The sequence below is a fragment of the Pseudophryne corroboree genome, chromosome 6 (assembly GCF_028390025.1).
Source record: "Pseudophryne corroboree isolate aPseCor3 chromosome 6, aPseCor3.hap2, whole genome shotgun sequence".
Lineage (NCBI taxonomy): Eukaryota > Metazoa > Chordata > Amphibia > Anura > Myobatrachidae > Pseudophryne > Pseudophryne corroboree.
This window is the reverse complement of record NC_086449.1, coordinates 788,938,748-788,958,909: the sequence shown is the minus strand read 5'-3', so window position 1 is coordinate 788,958,909 and position 20,162 is coordinate 788,938,748. Positions and strand designations below refer to the sequence as shown.

Genomic DNA, 20,162 nt, shown 5'->3' with positions numbered 1-20,162 from the left:
CTTTGTTAGCTCTGGAATGCATTGTGCCAACTGCCAGACAGAAAACCTCAACAGTAACTATAATATGTATAAAACAGTCAGTATAAAATGCATAATATGTAAAATAGACAAAACAGCTAAGCATATTTCATTCACAAAGAAATAATGAAAACTTTTACTTTCATCCTAATTCCAATATCCTAGCAGGGGGGGGGGGGGGCGGCCGGTGATGGAAATGGACAAGCAACACAGTTGATGTTGAATCAACAAGACAGTAAAATCGTACAGTAATAGTAATAAACCCATCAACAGAAGTACTTTTCTATCTTCTCTGCAGTTACATCTTATATAAACTGGCAACAGACGTCTGCAAAATGTCAAAGACTCCCACGAGTGGTGCCGAGATCACAAACAAGAACTAATAAGGTGGGATTAAGTACGTTATTATTGCTTATTCCTGGCCTCAGCAGAGCATGGTCAGAACCTTCATTTACGTCAATCTTATCAGAGGAGGACAGGCGGCAGATGGAGCCCCCCCACAGGCTCACTAACCTCTTACAGTAAGCACACCACCTCGCTGCAGCAATCTGGCAACGCAGAGAGACTCAGCAAGCGGGAATGGGAAGAGGCGGCTCTCAGGAAAATGATATAAAGTGCTAACCACACTGTACAATTCATAAACATGTTTTCTAAAGAAATACAGACCGTACATGAGAGCAGAATAAGTGGCAGCTGTAACGGTGTCTCTTGAAGTTAACTTTTAACTTTTTTTTAGTCCCCTGGGCATGCTATACAATACCAACTATAAGGGGGAACTGTATCAAACATTGGAGAGAGATAAAGTACCACAACGGGTACTGGAAATAAGGTCTCGGAAACCAGGTGTCTAGTAAAACACTGTGGGGTAAATTTACTAAGATGGGACTTCTATTTGTCCATAGCAACCAACCAGATTTGACTTTGATTTATCTAGCACCTTCTAGAACACAGGTTCTCAAACTCGGTCCTCAGGACCCCACACGGTGCATGTTTTGCAGGTCTCTTCACAGAATCACGCGTGACATAATTAGCTCCACCTGTGGGCCTTTTAAAATGTGTCAGTGAGTAATTAATACACCTGTGCACTTGCTGGGTTACCTGCAAAACATGCACTGTGTGGGGTCCTGAGGACAGAGTTTGAGAACCACTGTTCTAGAAGATAATACCTGGAATCTGAATCTAGAATTGCTATGGGCAACATCCCATGATAAATAGAACTCCCTTCTTAGTAAATTTACCCCAGGGTCTTTAATGGAAACAGACACTGGACATAGCATACACGGGCTTGGGCCTGATTGCACAGGTACATAACTTGGACAAATGCAAAGTAAATGTCTTAGCATTCCCCGTGCTCAACAGTCATTCTGCTGCAATGACCTAGAGCCACCATCCGCCATGCTCTCTTGGCACAGCCAACGTCCAAGCCCCGGAACTATAAAACTGCAGTCTACTCGCTGGCCTCTAGCAGGCATCAGTGCACTGTGTACTGGGCGTATGGGAGTTCTAAACTCCTCTCCTGCTTCTGACTTCCTGCTGGCTCTAAGTGAGCTGGAAAACCCAGACTTCTAATTTTACCCTTAGAGCTGTGTAATACAGAAAGCCCGGAGTTCAAAATTACTACTGCAGGTGCAGGATGTGCAGGTTTTGTTTTCCTCTCTCTTGAAGGAAGCTGACCTCACAGAAACATGGGCAATTATGGTGAAACACATGCCCTCTCACCACACAACCCATCGGCTTTTAACTATCATTTTACCGAGTTGGGTATGGATTACCGGCGGCCGGGATTCCGGCGATCAGCATCCCGACGCCGGGATCCCAGCAGGTGGAGGCGAGCGCAGCAAGTCCCCTTGCGGGCTCACTGCACTCGCCACAGATTCTATTCCCACTATACGGGTGTCACGGACACTCACAAGTGGGAATAGTCCCAGCTAGTCGGCATGCCAATTGTTGGGATCAGGGGGTGGCGGGAGGGGGTGTGGTTCGTTTTATCGACAGTATCTAGGTCGACAATGTTTAGGTCGACCACTATAGGTCGACAGTCACTAGGTCGACATGGATGGAAGGTCGACAGGGTTTCTAGGTCGACATGTGCTAGGTAGACAGGTCTAAAGGTCGACATGAGGATTTTTTTTTTTTTTAGGTGTCGTTTTCTTCGTAAAGTGACCGGGATCCCAAATTAGTGCACCGCTTCGCTCGCCATGCTTCGGGCATGGTGCCTTCGCTCCGCTACTGCTTCGCTCGGCACACTTTACCGTTCCAATCGTAGTCCACGTGGATCGTTAAGTATGAAAAAATCCAAAAAAAAAAAAAGAGTGAAAAACTCATGTCGACCTTTAGACCTGTCGACCTAGAAACCCTGTCGACCTTCCATCCATGTCGACCTAGTGACTGTTGACCTATAGTGGTCGACCTAAACATTGTCGACCTAGACACTGTCGATCTTCAGACCGGATCCCGGCGGGAGGTAGGTGACGGTAATGTGACCTAACTATATCCCATTACATAACTACATCCCATTTTACCGGCTGTGTTTGAATAATTAGTTAGGAGCTGATGGGCTGCTATTTTATCTCTCTCCAAGCTTTAATACATATCTCCCGATATCAGAGAGGTATGGCTATCTAAGCAAGAAATGAGATATAAGGAGGGATACAATGAGCTTCTTATATGTAACGCAATACACTTAGAGAGAGAAAACCTTTATCGGTATAAAACACGGTATCCAGTCTATAGATCTACACTAAAAAGGAATACAGTCAATAGGTCGACCACTAATGATCGACATGCATTAGGTCGATAGGGTCATAAGGTCGACCGTCAAAAAGTCGACACTTTTACAACTTTTGCTGCATTTACGATCCATGTCCAAAACTGTTACCTTTAGTAACCTTGTGGTGAGCGGGGCGAGTGAAGCGAGGCCGCAAGCAGACGCATTTCATCAAACTGACTATCCATGTCACAAACTATCACCATTAGCAACCGCGCACAAAGTGTGGCGAGCAAAGCAAGCCCGCGAGGGAGTAAAAAAAAAAAATGTTTAAAATCACAAAACAACACCCAACATTTTATTTTGTGTGTGTTGACCTTTTACCCTGTTTGCCTAATGTGTGTCTTTTTAATGCCTATCTTCTGTATCAGAACCATAAAACATGTTGGAACATTATAAATACACAACAGTTAGGCCGCAAATTAAAGAAACCGGGAAAACAGTTTTCATGTGCAGATTTGGCGATACACAGAAATTATGGCAGGAGCCGGGCGGGTACTAAGCCCCTACCAGCGCCTGAGCGGGGGAAATACAATACAGCATGTGGGGTGCAGCCATCAGAGCTATCCTGGTCACTCTGCCCAATATTCTTTTAGCAGCATTATTGTAAAAGGGACAACCAAGCTGTTTTGCCTTTTAAATGATTGCCGCTTTAACACACCGGGCACACTTGCCAGATTCGCGCCGATGCCTGCAAGCCGCAGCCTATAACATTTCCCCCAGAGTCTCTATGTTGCTGGCAGAGGGAAGCTTCTGCTGCTGATAGTGGGACATGCGGACGTCCCTTGTCCACAGTTTACATGCAAACTGCTCCAAGCATTGGATGCAGGCAATGGCAGCGATAAGGATCTACCAAACCACTGGCGTCACTGGGATGAGAACTCTGTGGTTTTACTATATGGATATTTATTATATTGGAAAAAAAAAATTATTACTGTAAGAATTGCATTTGTAATTTTTCTACAGCCAATAAAAGATAACTATTACTTTACCTGGGTTACTCCAGACTGTACCTCGCCCTCTATTCTACGTTGTAGACCCTCCAGCTGATCTTTCAGAAAGGCGAGATCCTTCAACTTTGGGGCACCCTGTTAAGAACAGAAAGTTCAAGGTAAACGCTACAATAAATAAGACGTAGTAATAGGAAAACCAGTGACAATCTAGAGCAGGGGTGGCCAACCAGTCAGAGACAAAGAGCCTAAAAAGATGTGTTAAGGGGGGTACTCACGGAGCGATATTCTAAGCAATCTGACTAGATTGCTTAGAATATCAGCATGATCGCTCCGTGTGTAGCCCCCTCAGCGATAGCGATGCGCGGCCCCGCACATCGCTGCTGCTAGATTGGCCTGCATGCAGGCCAATCTAGCGGGTCGCTCACTTCACCCGTTGGGTGAAATGAGCGGCCCCCCTGTCTCCCCCCGCACGCTCAGCACAGATCGCGCTATGCTGAGCGGCAGGAGAGATGTGTGCTGAGCGGTTCGCTCAGCACACATCTCTCCTGCATCGGCCCGTGGGTACTGGGCTTTAGGTACGTCAAAGAGCCGACATCATGCCGAAGGCGCACATGCAAAAATGGGATGTGGCCTTGTGCCTTCTAGGCCACGCCCCTGGTATAAAAATAAGATTTTACTCACCGGTAAATCTATTTCTCGTAGTCCGTAGTGGATGCTGGGACTCCGTAAGGACCATGGGGAATAGCGGCTCCGCAGGAGACTGGGCACAACTAAAGAAAGCTTTAGGACTACCTGGTGTGCATTGGCTCTTCCCACTATGACCCTCCTCCAGACCTCAGTTAGGATACTGTGCCCGGAAGAGCTGACACAATAAGGAAGGATTTTGAATCCCGGGTAAGACTCATACCAGCCACACCAATCACACCGTATAACTCGTGATACTACACCCAGTTAACAGTATGAATAATAACTGAGCCTCTCAACAGATGGCTCAACAATAACCCTTTAGTTAAACAATAACTATATACAAGTATTGCAGACAATCCGCACTTGGGATGGGCGCCCAGCATCCACTACGGACTACGAGAAATAGATTTACCGGTGAGTAAAATCTTATTTTCTCTGACGTCCTAAGTGGATGCTGGGACTCCGTAAGGACCATGGGGATTATACCAAAGCTCCCAAACGGGCGGGAGAGTGCGGATGACTCTGCAGCACCGAATGGGCAAACTCTAGGTCCTCCTCAGCCAGGGTGTCAAACTTGTAGAATTTAGCAAATGTGCTTGACCCCGACCAAGTAGCTGCTCGGCAAAGTTGTAGAGCCGAGACCCCTCGGGCAGCCGCCCAAGAAGAATACACAAGCAATAGATGGTTGCAGACTAGCGCCGAGTTTAAAAATAATGAAATTTATAAACAACTTGAGACTTTTCAATCTTCGTCCAAAGTTTCTTTCAAGCTCTTTCCACACATCAGAAAGACACTCACTTTATTATTCTGTCTCGCTTTCATGTAAAGGTATCTTTCTATCACCATACATCCACGGTACACTTCACTTGCAATGGACTTAGCTATTGGAATAACACTTACATTAGTGTCCTATCCCGCGTACACATCAAGGTATCTTTCGTATCCCTCACAGTATGGGCGGCAGGAATAAGGCAGACCAGTATTTTTCCAAAAAACACACGGCTTCTTTATTCATCCAATACAGCAAGTAAGTGATCTGGTATGATGGTTAGCAGCAAACTTCAACGCGTTTCGGGGATACCCTCCCCTTCCTCAAGAAGTAAAATGTATGTTCTAATCAGCCCGGTTATATTTAGGCTTCACAAGGTCACATGATCCATTTTGACCAATCCCTCACCATAGACAATTAACAGGTGTATATGTTTAAACAATTAAGAACTCCCACAACAGGAGTAACTTGCACATAAATCATACAACATGTTTTCAATTCACAGATTAAAAATATGTAAACCTAATTAAACACATTCAGCGTTGGTAATGATTAGGATCAGAATGTTTGATCCTCATAAGCAAAACATGCATTAAAGCAGACCTGTTTAGTTTTCAGAAAACAAGCAGTACAAAACCAAAACGCACTGTTTAGTTTATGTGCCCATATAGAGCGCTAGAAACGTGGAGAATATTCTCTCACTAGATACGATATAAATAGGACCCGCTGTATGTTAAGCACAGTTAAACTCAGATAGGTTTCCAGATATTAAACCGGCAAATAGCCGGCGATGCGGGTTTAATATACCCAAGTAAAACTAATTTGAAGGATAAATGCAGAAAATAAATGCAGAAAATAAATGCAGTCGGCAGATGACTGGCGGTGCAGATAAAACGGACCCGAATGGGAATGCTCTCTTGGCGTATATAATACTCGTTTTCTGACTTAAACAGACCCCCCGACATATAAACTGTGGCACAACATTGTAGAGATATCATATTGTAACAGACGTCCAGGAGTCATTGGGTGCAGAGAGCTTCATCTGGTTGTCTCAAACGGTGCTGGATTGTTGTTACAGTTCTTGTCTTCCGTGGGTCAGTTTTTTTATTCCGCATAAAGCACATGATTGTGACTCAAAGATGAAACATGAAAGATGACAGAGACAACACAAAAAAAAGGAGAATTTAGGAGCGGCAGACTACAATACATATAGCATTACAGAAACCATTTAATCTCGAACTCTAAATTTAAACCACTTGGTGTTAGAGTTCTCAAGTGGTGTATAGTTTTCATTTCTGTTTGTGCTAAAAGTTTCTCTGTGCACCGAGATCTCCAGTTATTTTTAACTGTTTTTATGCCTATAAAACTTTTTAGACCTCCGAGGTTGCAGTTGTGCTTATTTTTAAAATGGTTAGATACACTGTGCAACTCGTACCCCTTCTTTATATTCCTAGTGTGTTCTGATAGGCGTTCTTTTAGCATTCTTCCCGTTCTCCCCACATATTGCAGTCCACAATGACACTCTAGAAGGTATATGACATTCTTTGTGCAGCAGGTAATAAAATCCTTAATCGGATATGTGGTCTGTGTCTGATTTGATGTGTATTCTGTTATTTTTCTATTTACATTACAGCTTTTACACATAGGGCAGAAGCCACATCGAAAAAAACCTTTTGAGGTAATTCTAGTTTGCATTCTTTCGATGGGCAAAGCACTCTTTACGAGCATATCTTTTAAGTTTTTAGCTTTACGGTAAATGAATCTTGGGCGATTCCTAATATTACCAGACAGTAACGGATCCTTCATTAATATATGCCAATATTTTCCAATAATCTGCTCTAACTGTTTATGTTGAGAGTTAAATTGGGTTATGAATGCTACTTCTCGATTCATACGGGGATCCTTTTTCTGACTATTAAGCATGGTGGAGCGTTCTAACATCCGAGTCTCAGCACGAGCTTTAGTGACTATTACAGGATTATATCCTTTATCTAGGAATTGTTTCTCCATAATTTCAGCATGTGCATCATATGCACTTATATCCGTACAGTTCCTACGTAATCTCCTAAACTGGCTTTTGGGTATACTCCTCAGCCAGTTGGAGTGGTGATTGCTGTCGGAATTCATAAAGGAGTTACAATCTGTTGGTTTTGTAAAATTCCTTGTAACCAATCTTTCACCCTCTGGGTATATGCATAAATCTAAAAAATTAATCTCTGTAGTATTAATATTAAATGTAAATTCAATATTTCTGTTGTTTGAATTGAGGTATGCACAAAACGTTTCCAAAGATGGACGATCGCTTGTAGTGGACACAAAATCTTATTTAAGAGACACTATATCAGTTATCAATAAGTTGGCTGCTGTACAATGGAAATCACATTACCTCTTGGTAACAGCAGATGTGAAGTCCTTATATACGATTATTTCACACGATCAGGGATTAGAGGCACTCCAACATTTCTTAACTGAAGCAAACACCCCTGTTGTAGATATACAATTTATCTTGGAGGGAGTATCACTCATATTGCACAATAACTTTTTCTGGTATGAGGGAGATTTTTACTTACAGCTGCTCGGAGCGGCGATGGGTACTAGACTGGCACCGAGTTATGCTAATTTATTTATGGCCCACTGGGAAAATCAGACGATTTGGTCTGATCACCAGTGGGGTGCCAGTCTAGTACTCTGGACGAGATATATAGATGACGTCCTGTTCATTTGGGACGGAGATCGTCCATCTTTGGAAACGTTTTGTGCATACCTCAATTCAAACAACAGAAATATTGAATTTACATTTAATATTAATACTACAGAGATTAATTTTTTAGATTTATGCATATACCGAGGGTGAAAGATTGGTTACAAGGAATTTTACAAAAACAACAGATTGTAACTCCTTTATGAATTCCGACAGCAATCACCACTCCAACTGGCTGAGGAGTATACCCAAAAGCCAGTTTAGGAGATTACGTAGGAACTGTACGGATATAAGTGCATATGATGCACATGCTGAAATTATGGAGAAACAATTCCTAGATAAAGGATATAATCCTGTAATAGTCACTAAAGCTCGTGCTGAGACTCGGATGTTAGAACGCTCCACCATGCTTAATAGTCAGAAAAAGGATCCCCGTATGAATCAAGAAGTAGCATTCATAACCCAATTTAACTCTCAACATAAACAGTTAGAGCAGATTATTGGAAAATATTGGCATATATTAATGAAGGATCCGTTACTGTCTGGTAATATTAGGAATCGCCCAAGATTCATTTACCGTAAAGCTAAAAACTTAAAAGATATGCTCGTAAAGAGTGCTTTGCCCATCGAAAGAATGCAAACTAGAATTACCTCAAAAGGTTTTTTTCGATGTGGCTTCTGCCCTATGTGTAAAAGCTGTAATGTAAATAGAAAAATAACAGAATACACATCAAATCAGACACAGACCACATATCCGATTAAGGATTTTATTACCTGCTGCACAAAGAATGTCATATACCTTCTAGAGTGTCATTGTGGACTGCGATATGTGGGGAGAACGGGAAGAATGCTAAAAGAACGCCTATCAGAACACACTAGGAATATAAAGAAGGGGTACGAGTTGCACAGTGTATCTAACCATTTTAAAAATAAGCACAACTGCAACCTCGGAGGTCTAAAAAGTTTTATAGGCATAAAAACAGTTAAAAATAACTGGAGATCTCGGTGCACAGAGAAACTTTTAGCACAAACAGAAATGAAAACTATACACCACTTGAGAACTCTAACACCAAGTGGTTTAAATTTAGAGTTCGAGATTAAATGGTTTCTGTAATGCTATATGTATTGTAGTCTGCCGCTCCTAAATTCTCCTTTTTTTTGTGTTGTCTCTGTCATCTTTCATGTTTCATCTTTGAGTCACAATCATGTGCTTTATGCGGAATAAAAAAACTGACCCACGGAAGACAAGAACTGTAACAACAATCCAGCACCGTTTGAGACAACCAGATGAAGCTCTCTGCACCCAATGACTCCTGGACGTCTGTTACAATATGATATCTCTACAATGTTGTGCCACAGTTTATATGTCGGGGGGTCTGTTTAAGTCAGAAAACGAGTATTATATACGCCAAGAGAGCATTCCCATTCGGGTCCGTTTTATCTGCACCGTCAGTCATCTGCCGACTGCATTTATTTTCTGCATTTATTTTCTGCATTTATCCTTCAAATTAGTTTTACTTGGGTATATTAAACCCGCATCGCCGGCTATTTGCCGGTTTAATATCTGGAAACCTATCTGAGTTTAACTGTGCTTAACATACAGCGGGTCCTATTTATATCGTATCTAGTGAGAGAATATTCTCCACGTTTCTAGCGCTCTATATGGGCACATAAACTAAACAGTGCGTTTTGGTTTTGTACTGCTTGTTTTCTGAAAACTAAACAGGTCTGCTTTAATGCATGTTTTGCTTATGAGGATCAAACATTCTGATCCTAATCATTACCAACGCTGAATGTGTTTAATTAGGTTTACATATTTTTAATCTGTGAATTGAAAACATGTTGTATGATTTATGTGCAAGTTACTCCTGTTGTGGGAGTTCTTAATTGTTTAAACATATACACCTGTTAATTGTCTATGGTGAGGGATTGGTCAAAATGGATCATGTGACCTTGTGAAGCCTAAATATAACCGGGCTGATTAGAACATACATTTTACTTCTTGAGGAAGGGGAGGGTATCCCCGAAACGCGTTGAAGTTTGCTGCTAACCATCATACCAGATCACTTACTTGCTGTATTGGATGAATAAAGAAGCCGTGTGTTTTTTGGAAAAATACTGGTCTGCCTTATTCCTGCCGCCCATACTGTGAGGGATACGAAAGATACCTTGATGTGTACGCGGGATAGGACACTAATGTAAGTGTTATTCCAATAGCTAAGTCCATTGCAAGTGAAGTGTACCGTGGATGTATGGTGATAGAAAGATACCTTTACATGAAAGCGAGACAGAATAATAAAGTGAGTGTCTTTCTGATGTGTGGAAAGAGCTTGAAAGAAACTTTGGACGAAGATTGAAAAGTCTCAAGTTGTTTATAAATTTCATTATTTTTAAACTCAGCGCTAGTCTGCAACCATCTATTGCTTGTGTATATTTCGTGTGGTTCATAGGGATAAATAAGGGAATATCCCACGTGTTGCAAACAGGCTGCTTTTAACTGGCAGCGCAGGGCTGCATACAAAAACTATTGTCAGCCGCCCAAGAAGAGCCCACCTTCCTCGTGGAATGGGCTTTCACTGATTTAGGATGCGACAGTCCAGCCGCAGAATGTGCAAGCTGAATCGTACTACAGATCCAGCGAGCAATAGTCTGCTGTGAAGCAGGAGCACCCAGCTTGTTGGGTGCATACAGGATAAACAACGAGTCAGTTTTCCTGACACTAGCTGTCCTGGAAACATAAATTCTCAGGGCCCTGACTACGTCCAACAACTTGGAAGCCTCCAAGTCTTTAGTAGCCGCAGGCATCACGATAGGTTGGTTCAAGTGAAAAGCTGATACCACCTTAGGGAGAAACTGGGGACGAGTCCTCAATTCTGCCCTATCCATATGGAGAATCAGATAAGGGCTTTTACATGACAAAGCCGCCAATTCTGACACACGCCTGGCCGAAGCCAAGGCCAACAGCATGACCACTTTCCACGTGAGATATTTTAATTCCACGGTTTTAAGTGGCTCAAATCAATGTGACTTTAGGAAATCCAACACCACGTTGAGATCCCAAGGTGCCACTGGAGGCACAGAAGGAGGCTGAATATGCAGCACTCCCTTAACAAAAGTCTGAACTTCAGGTAGTGAAGCCAGTTCTCTCTGGAAGAAAATCGATAGAGCCGAAATCTGGACCTTAATGGAACCCAATTTTAGGCCCATAGTCACCCCTGACTGTAGGAAGTGCAGAAAACGGCCCAGCTGAAAATCCTCCGTTGGGGCCTTCCTGGCCTCACACCACGCAACATATTTTCGCCAAATGCGGTGATAATGGTTTGCGGTCACTTCTTTCCTAGCTTTAATCAGCGTAGGAATGACTTCCTCCGGAATGCCCTTTTCCTTCAGGATCCGGTGTTCAACCGCCATGCCGTCAACGCAGCCGCGGTAAGTCTTGGAACAGACAGGGCCCCTGCTGCAGCAGGTCCTGTCTGAGCGGCAGAGGCCATGGGTCCTCTGAGATAATTTCTTGAAGTTCCGGGTACCAAGCTCTTCTTGGCCAATCCGGAACAGTGAGTATAGTTCTTACTCCTCTTTTTCTTATTATCCTTAGTACCTTGGGTATGAGAGGAAGAGGAGGGAACACATAAACCGACTGGTACACCCACTGTGTCACCAGAGCGTCCACAGCTATCGCCTGGGGGTCCCTTGACCTGGCGCAATATCTTTTTAGCTTTTTGTTGAGGCGGGACGCCATCATGTCCACCTGTGGCCTTTCCCAATGGTGTACAATCATTTGGAAGACTTCTGGATGAAATCCCCACTCTCCCGGGTGGAAGTCGTGCCAGCTGAGAAAGTCTGCTTCCCAGTTGTCCACTCTGGAAATGAACACTGTTGACAGTGCTAACACATGATTTTCCGCCCATCGGAAAATCCTTGTGGCTTCTGCCATCGCCATCCTGCTTCTTGTGCCGCCCTGTTGGTATACATGGGCGACCGCCGTGATGTTGTCTGACTGGATCAGCACCGGCTGGTGTTGAAGCAGGGGTCTAGCCTAACTTAGGGCATAGTAAATGGCCCTTAGTTCCAGAATATTTATGTGTAAGGAAGTCTCCTGACTCGACCATAGTCCTTGAAAGTTTCTTCCCTGTGTGACTGCCCCCCAGCCTCGAAGGCTGGCATCCGTGGTCACCAGGACCCAGTCCTGTATGCCGAATCTGCGGCCCTCTAGAAGATGAGCACTCTGCAGCCACCACAACAGCGACACCCTGGCCCTTGGAGACAGGGTTATCAGCCGATGCATCTGAAAATGCGACCCGGACCACTTGTCCAACAGATCCCACTGGAAGATCCTTGCATGAAACCTGCCGAATGGAATTTCTTCGTAAGAAGCTACCATCTTACCCAGTACTCGCGTGCATTGATGCCCCGACACCTGTATTTGTTTTAGGAGGTCTCTGACTAGAGATGACAACTCCTTGGCCTTCTCCTCCGGGAGAAACACTTTTTCCTGTTCTGTGTCCAGAACCATACCCAGGAACAGTAGAAGCGTCGTAGGAACCAGCTGCGACTTTGGAATATTCAGAATCCAGCCGTGCTGTTGTAGCACTTCCCGAGATAGTGCTACTCCGACCAAGAACTGCTCCCTGGACCTCGCCTTTATAAGGTGATCGTCCAAGTAGGGATAATTATAACTCCCTTTTTTTTATTTTTGAAGGAGTATCATCATTTCGGCCATTACCTTGGTAAATACCCTCGGTGCCGGGGACAGACCAACGGCAACGTCTGGAATTGGTAATGACAGTCCTGTACCACAATCCTGAGGTACTCCTGAGGGTAAATGGGGACATGCAGGTAAGCATCCTTGATGTCCAGTGATACCATATAATCCCCTTCTTCCAGGCTTGCAATAACCGCCCTGAGCGATTCCATTTTGAACTTGAACCTTCGTATATAAGTGTTCAAGGATTTCAATTTTAGAATGGGTCTCACCGAACCGACTGGTTTCGGTACCACAAACATTGTGGAATAGTAACCCCGGCCTTGTTGAAGGAGGGGTACCTTGATTATCCCCAGCTGGAAGTACAGCTTGTGAATTGCCGCCAGTACTACCTCCCCTTTCTCCGAGGGCAGCAGGCAAGGCTGATTTGAGGTAACGGCGAGGGGGAGTCGCCTCGAACTCCAGCTTGTATCCCTGTGATACTACTTGCAGAACCCAGGGATCCACCTGTGAGCGAGCCCACTGGTCGCTGAAGTTCCCGAAACGCGCCCCCACCGCACCTGGCTCCACCTGTGGAGCCCCAGCGTCATGCGGCGGACTCAGAGGAAGCGGGGGAAGATTTTTGATCCTGGGAACTGGCTGTCTGGTGCAGCTTTTTTCCCTCTTCCCTTGACTCTGTGCAGAAAGGAAGCGCCTATGACCCGCTTGCTTTTCTGAAGCCGAAAGGGCTGTACCTGATAATACAGTGCTTTCTTAGGCTGTGAGGAAACCTGAGGTAAAAAAAATTTCTTCCCAGCTGTTGCTGTGGATACGAGGTCCCAGAGACCATCCCCAACAATTCCTCACCCTTATAAGGCAGATGTGCCTTTTAAAGTCAGCATCACCTGTCCACTGCCGGGTCCCTAATACCCTCCTGGCAGAATGGACATTGCATTAATTCTGGATGCCAGCCCGCAAATATCCCTCTGTGCATCCCTCATATATAAGACTACGTCTTTAATATGCTCTATGGTTAGCCAAATAGTATCCCTGTCCTGACAGGGTAACAGACCCCGCTGCAGCAGCACTATCCATGCTGAGCCAATTGCAGGTCTCAGTATAGTACCTGAGTGTGTATATACAGACTTCAGGATAGCCTCCTGCTTTTTATCAACAGGTTCCTTCAAAGTGGCCGTATCCTAAGACGGCAGTGCCACCTTTTTTGACAAACGTGTGAGCGCCTTATCCACCCTAGGGATATCTCCCAACGTGACCTATCCTCTGGCGGGAAAGGGTACGCCATCAGTAACTTTTAGAAATTACCAGTTTCTTATCGGGGGAACCCACGCCTCTTCACACACTTCATTCACTCATCTGATGGGGGAACAAAACACTGGTTGCTTTTTCTCCCCAAACATAAAACCCCTGTTTTGTGGTACTCGGGTTAATGTCAGAAAAATTACCAGTTTCTTATCGGGGGAAGCCCAGGCTTCTTCACACACTTCATTTAATTCCTCAGATGGAGGAAAAACAACTGGTAGTTTTTTCTCTCCAAACATAATACCCTTTTTTGTGGTACCCGGGGTAACATCAGAAATATGCAACACATTTTTCATTGCCTCAATCATATAACGTGTGGCCCTATTGGAAGATACATTAGTCTCATCGTCGTCGACACTGGATTCAGTATCCGTGTCGACATCTGTGTCTGCCATCTGAGGTAGCGGGCGTTTTAGAGCCCCTGATGGCTTTTGAGACGCCTGGGCAGGCACAGGCTGAGAAGCCGGCTGTCCCATATTTGGTATGTCGTCAAACCTTTTATGCAAGGAGTCGACACTGTCGCGTAATTCCTTCCACAGAACCATCCACTCAGGTGTCGACCCCGCAGGGGGTGACATCACATTTATCGGCATCTGCTCCGCCTCCACATAAGCCTCCTCATCAAACATGTCGACACAGCCGTACCGACACACCGCATACACACAGGGAATGCTCTGACAGAGGACAGGACCCCACAAAGCCCTTTGGGGAGACAGAGAGAGAGTATGCCAGCACACACCAGAGCGCTATATAACACAGGGATCCCACTATAAATGAGTGTTTTTTCCCTTATAGCTGCTTATATATATATATATATACAATTCCAAATCAGTCGGCACTCATATAAAGAACAAATGCCCCGGTGTCCAGCTCAGAAAAAATCCATAGCACTCCAAAAAGAACGGCACTCAGGGACTGACATATATGCAAACGTGTATTGTAGTTACATCGAACGTAAACGTTTTCGGGGACACAGCCCCTTCGTCAGGATCAGAAGACAATAACATTTAAAACAAGCACAAACATACATTTAAATACCTGCTGGTGACTCACCTGTATTCCTCCGCTCATCAGTCCCTCCGGCGCCGGCAAGCCGCTATGACGGATTTCCTGTGAAGACAGGAACCGTGACCATGGTAACGCTGGTTTGCGTTTCACCTGCTGGGCTTCCCGTTCCACACAGCCGTTATTATTGCGCATGCTCGGACGCCGATGTTCCTGTAAGCGGAGACACAGGGAAAACACGCAGCATGACAGACATTGTGAAAAAGTGACATGCATAAAAATAATAATAATAGCATACACAATAGATAATACCATTGAAACAATTAATAACAGACTACTATACATATACAGAACAGTGCCAGAGAAGTGAAAGCCACCTATATCTCCATTACAATATCCGGTGCTATCAATACTTCTAAATAGTGATTTTAGATAATAGTATACCGTCAAGACCTATAGGGAGTTCCAGTTAATTTTCTCATTAAGACCCATAGGGTAAATAGTACCCAATCGCAGGATCCATTGGGATTCCCTAATTAACAAATTTTTGGGTCTATTCCCCCCACGTAGTGATGCTGGAACGTGATCAATAATAAAATATTTTAAAGAGGACAGGGGGTGGCCCATTTCCTTAAAATGCTTGGCAACAGGTTGATCAATATATCTCCCCTCTAAAGTTAGACGTATGGCAGAGCGATGTGCCGCCATGCGCCCACTGAATTTACGTATAGTCTGGCCCACATAGTAAAGCCCACATGGGCAAACTATTATGTAAACTACGAATGAAGTACTGCAAGTGAGAATATGTCTAATCTCATATGTCTTATCAGTGTGAGGATGCTTGAAGGATTTGCAGGCAATTAAATGAGTACATGTAGCACAATTAACGCACCTATAGCAGCCCGGCTTTTTGGTATATACGTTATGAGGTCTAGTGGCCCCAAAACCTGTAATGTCTGTATGTACCAGACGATCACGCAGATTACTCCCTCTCCTAAAGGCCGCTATAGGTCTACTATTCCTAAAGACTGGTAGGTCTGGATCTGATTTCACCAAAGGCCACAACGCTTGTGTAGCTCTTCTAATAATGGGGCTAGCTACTGTGTAATCCGATACTATAGGCAATATGTCCTGTTCAGCTTTATGTTGCGGATAAAGTAACTCTGTGCGTGACATGCCTAGTACTCTAATTTTCTGTTCCATCAGAACATCCCTGTCATAGCCTCTATCAAGAAATTTGACTATGAGGCTATCTATATGTCCTTCTATTTTAGTAGAATCACTTGTGATCCTAGCAATCCTCATCATCTGAGAGAGTGGGAGGCCCTTTTTCAAGGAATCGGGATGATGGCTAGAGGCTTGAAGCAGAGTATTCCGGTCAGTCATTTTGTGATGCACTTCTGTCTCAAACTTACAATTATTCAGTAAAATCCTGACGTCTAAAAAAACAGCTTCTGTAAGGCTATACGAATACGTCAACCGGATGGGAGACTGTGCATCATTAATCACTGCCAGCAGATGTTCTAACTTCTCTACCCCGCCCGTCCATAACATGAACATGTCGTCAATGTATCTGGTATACCATAGTACATTGTGACAAATTTCAGGATCCTCGAAGAAAATGACATCTTCGAAACTAAACATAAAAACATTGGCATACGAGGGGGCCACAGGTGACCCCATGGCACCCCCCCGCAGCTGAAGGTAAAAATTACCGTCAAACAAAAAGTAGTTTCTTCGTAATGTCAGTTCCAAGAGGGTCACAAATAAATCATGATTAAATTCATCAGCATCTAAAAACGTATTGAGAAATTGGCGCATGGCCCTTAAACCCCCATCATGGGGTATGGAGGTGTATAAGCTGGAGACATCCATACATACCATCAGTGTTCCTGGAGCTACTCTATCAAATTTAGACAGCTCTAACAGAAACATTGTGGTATCCTTAAGGAATGATTGTTTTCTAGACAGAAGTGGTTGTAAAATACAATCAAGTAATTGAGCCACTGGTTGATATAGTGACTCACGTGCTGACACGATAGGGCGACCTGGTGGGTGCGCCCTATCTTTATGCACTTTAGGCAGGGTATATAGAACAGGGACCTTAGGGTATTGTACCACCAATTTGTTATATACCTTACTAGAAATCAACCGGTCATCACATGCTTTTTTAAGAATGCTATTTAATTCTGATTGGTACTGCTCAGTGGGATCTCTAGGTAATTTTAAGTAAACCAATTTGTCAGATAATTGTGACATAATTTCTGCTCGGTAGTCACCAATGTCCTGTATGACGATGGCCCCGCCCTTATCGGCTGGCCTGATGACAATATCGTCATACTGGGCTAGATCCCGTAAAGCCAAAGTCTCCTCTCTCCTCAAGTTGTGTCTGATAGCTCCTGGTACTGCTGTGTATCTTGAAACTGCACCATCAAGTAATCGTCCAAACGTTTTCAGAGACGCATTAGTGGAGACAGGATCATATTTGGAGCTAGAGGATGATTTCAGAAAAGGATCCAAAATGGTGGTCACCGGAAGTTCTTGATGATATTGAAAATGTTCTTTTAATCGTAAATTCCTAGAGAATTTGTGAGCATCTCTCTTCCAGTTAAATTCATTGAATTTGTTGGTCGGTACAAAACTCAAGCCTTTGTTCAATACTTGCACTTCAAGAGGTTTCAAATGTCGTTGTGTAATATAATATTTTATTATTGATCACGTTCCAGCATCACTACGTGGGGGGAATAGACCCAAAAATTTGTTAATTAGGGAATCCCAATGGATCCTGCGATTGGGTACTATTTACCCTATGGGTCTTAATGAGAAAATTAACTGGAACTCCCTATAGGTCTTGACGGTATACTATTATCTAAAATCACTATTTAGAAGTATTGATAGCACCGGATATTGTAATGGAGATATAGGTGGCTTTCACTTCTCTGGCACTGTTCTGTATATGTATAGTAGTCTGTTATTAATTGTTTCAATGGTATTATCTATTGTGTATGCTATTATTATTATTTTTATGCATGTCACTTTTTCACAATGTCTGTCATGCTGTGTGTTTTCCCTGTGTCTCCGCTTACAGGAACATCGGCGTCCGAGCATGCGCAATAATAACGGCTGTGTGGAACGGGAAGCCCAGCAGGTGAAACGCAAACCAGCGTTACCATGGTCACGGTTCCTGTCTTCACAGGAAATCCGTCATAGCAGCTTGCCGGCGCCGGAGGGACTGATGAGCGGAGGAATACAGGTGAGTCACCAGCAGGTATTTAAATGTATGTTTGTGCTTGTTTTAAATGTTATTGTCTTCTGATCCTGACGAAGGGGCTGTGTCCCCGAAAACGTTTACGTTCGATGTAACTACAATACACGTTTGCATATATGTCAGTCCCTGAGTGCCGTTCTTTTTGGAGTGCTATGGATTTTTTCTGAGCTGGACACCGGGGCATTTGTTCTTTATATGAGTGCCGACTGATTTGGAATTGAATATGATGTGCAATTGAGCACCTGTTGTATGGCACCTTATCATCGTTTATACTTATATTTATTTACTTAGACACTGGGTCTTGGACATTGCATAAACGTTTTAATCATTCATTTGGGGTACATGCCAGTACACCTAACTGTTGGGAACCTTTATAAATTGGATCGGACTCCATCTATAGTGTATCAGTGCCCTCATTCTATACGTGTAGGCCATTTTGTTTAAATATAATGGAGGCTCCAGCACCGATTGCTGAATCTTCTGGTTGCTGTATTATATCTGCACCTCCACAAGGGGCAACTTTTAGCTACACTGCTGCTCAGATTGAGACCATCCTATGTAATGATGCAATGAACACCAGTGATCCGGTAGTTAACTCAGAGGACCTGTACCAACAGCTGCTGAAGCTGAAACGCCGCGAAACCGATTATCTTTTGCATGCGATCTCGCTATCGGAATATTATCGCGAACATAAAATTCCTAGAGGCTTCAGGGTCCACAACGTGCCTACAATTGGCCGGAACAATCCAGAGTTTGTTGCCAGATGGATCGCTATTTTGAACAAGTGTTCATTTGACCTAATGGTGTCTGTTATAGAGGAATCCAACAGAGAACTACTAATCACAAAACAGAAAATTGCCAACTTTGAGAAAGACCATCTACATACCCTTGAGGGCGAATCCAGTCATGATTGGTTGAATAAATTGGAGCTCCAGCACAATGAATATAAAAATAACTTAATCAAATTTAAGAAACAAAAGAAACGCACCGTTGATGGTGACTATGACGACAATCATGTGTATAAGTGGCTGACAGGAGGAGACAATGGAAATCAAGGTCGCAGAAACACATTTAGGAGACGCCCATGGCAAAAACGCAACCCTGGCGCCAGAAAAGATTATCAAACATCAAACAGCGACAGCGACTTCATCGTCTCTGAATCAGATGATACTTCACGTCCAGCAAGTGCCCCTTTAGGCAGGGGACCCAGGAATGGTATGGATCCTCAGGCCATTCTCCCACCCGCCGGGGGGGCCAAAACAAGAGGGGGAAGAAAAATTCAAGAATCCAAGAAGACCTAATATTTAATTTGTCACAACGACATTTGAAACCTCTTGAAGTGCAAGTATTGAACAAAGGCTTGAGTTTTGTACCGACCAACAAATTCAATGAATTTAACTGGAAGAGAGATGCTCACAAATTCTCTAGGAATTTACGATTAAAAGAACATTTTCAATATCATCAAGAACTTCCGGTGACCACCATTTTGGATCATTTTCTGAAATCATCCTCTAGCTCCAAATATGATCCTGTCTCCACTAATGCGTCTCTGAAAACGTTTGGATTACTTGATGGTGCAGTTTCAAGATACACAGCAGCACCAGGAGCTATCAGACACAACTTGAGGAGAGAGGAGACTTTGGCTTTACGGGATCTAGCCCAGTATGACGATATTGTCATCAGGCCAGCCGATAAGGGCGGGGCCATCGTCATACAGGACATTGGTGACTACCGAGCAGAAATTATGTCACAATTATCTGACAAATTGGTTTACTTAAAATTACCTAGAGATCCCACTGAGCAGTACCAATCAGAATTAAATAGCATTCTTAAAAAAGCATGTGATGACCGGTTGATTTCTAGTAAGGTATATAACAAATTGGTGGTACAATACCCTAAGGTCCCTGTTCTATATACCCTGCCTAAAGTGCATAAAGATAGGGCGCACCCACCAGGTCGCCCTATCGTGTCAGCACGTGAGTCACTATATCAA

General features: G+C 43.7%; 1 protein-coding gene across 2 annotated transcripts in view; it reads right to left on the bottom strand.

Annotated features, from left to right (window-relative positions):
- Positions 1–20,162, bottom strand: part of LOC134933521 (SLC35A4 upstream open reading frame protein) — a 29,380-nt gene that overhangs the window by 5,075 nt on the left and 4,143 nt on the right. For both annotated transcript variants that reach the window (XM_063928772.1, XM_063928771.1), the window contains exon 2: positions 3,778–3,873. In XM_063928772.1, the coding sequence (XP_063784842.1) occupies positions 3,778–3,873 (96 nt within the window). The remainder of the gene's footprint in view (positions 1–3,777; positions 3,874–20,162) is intronic.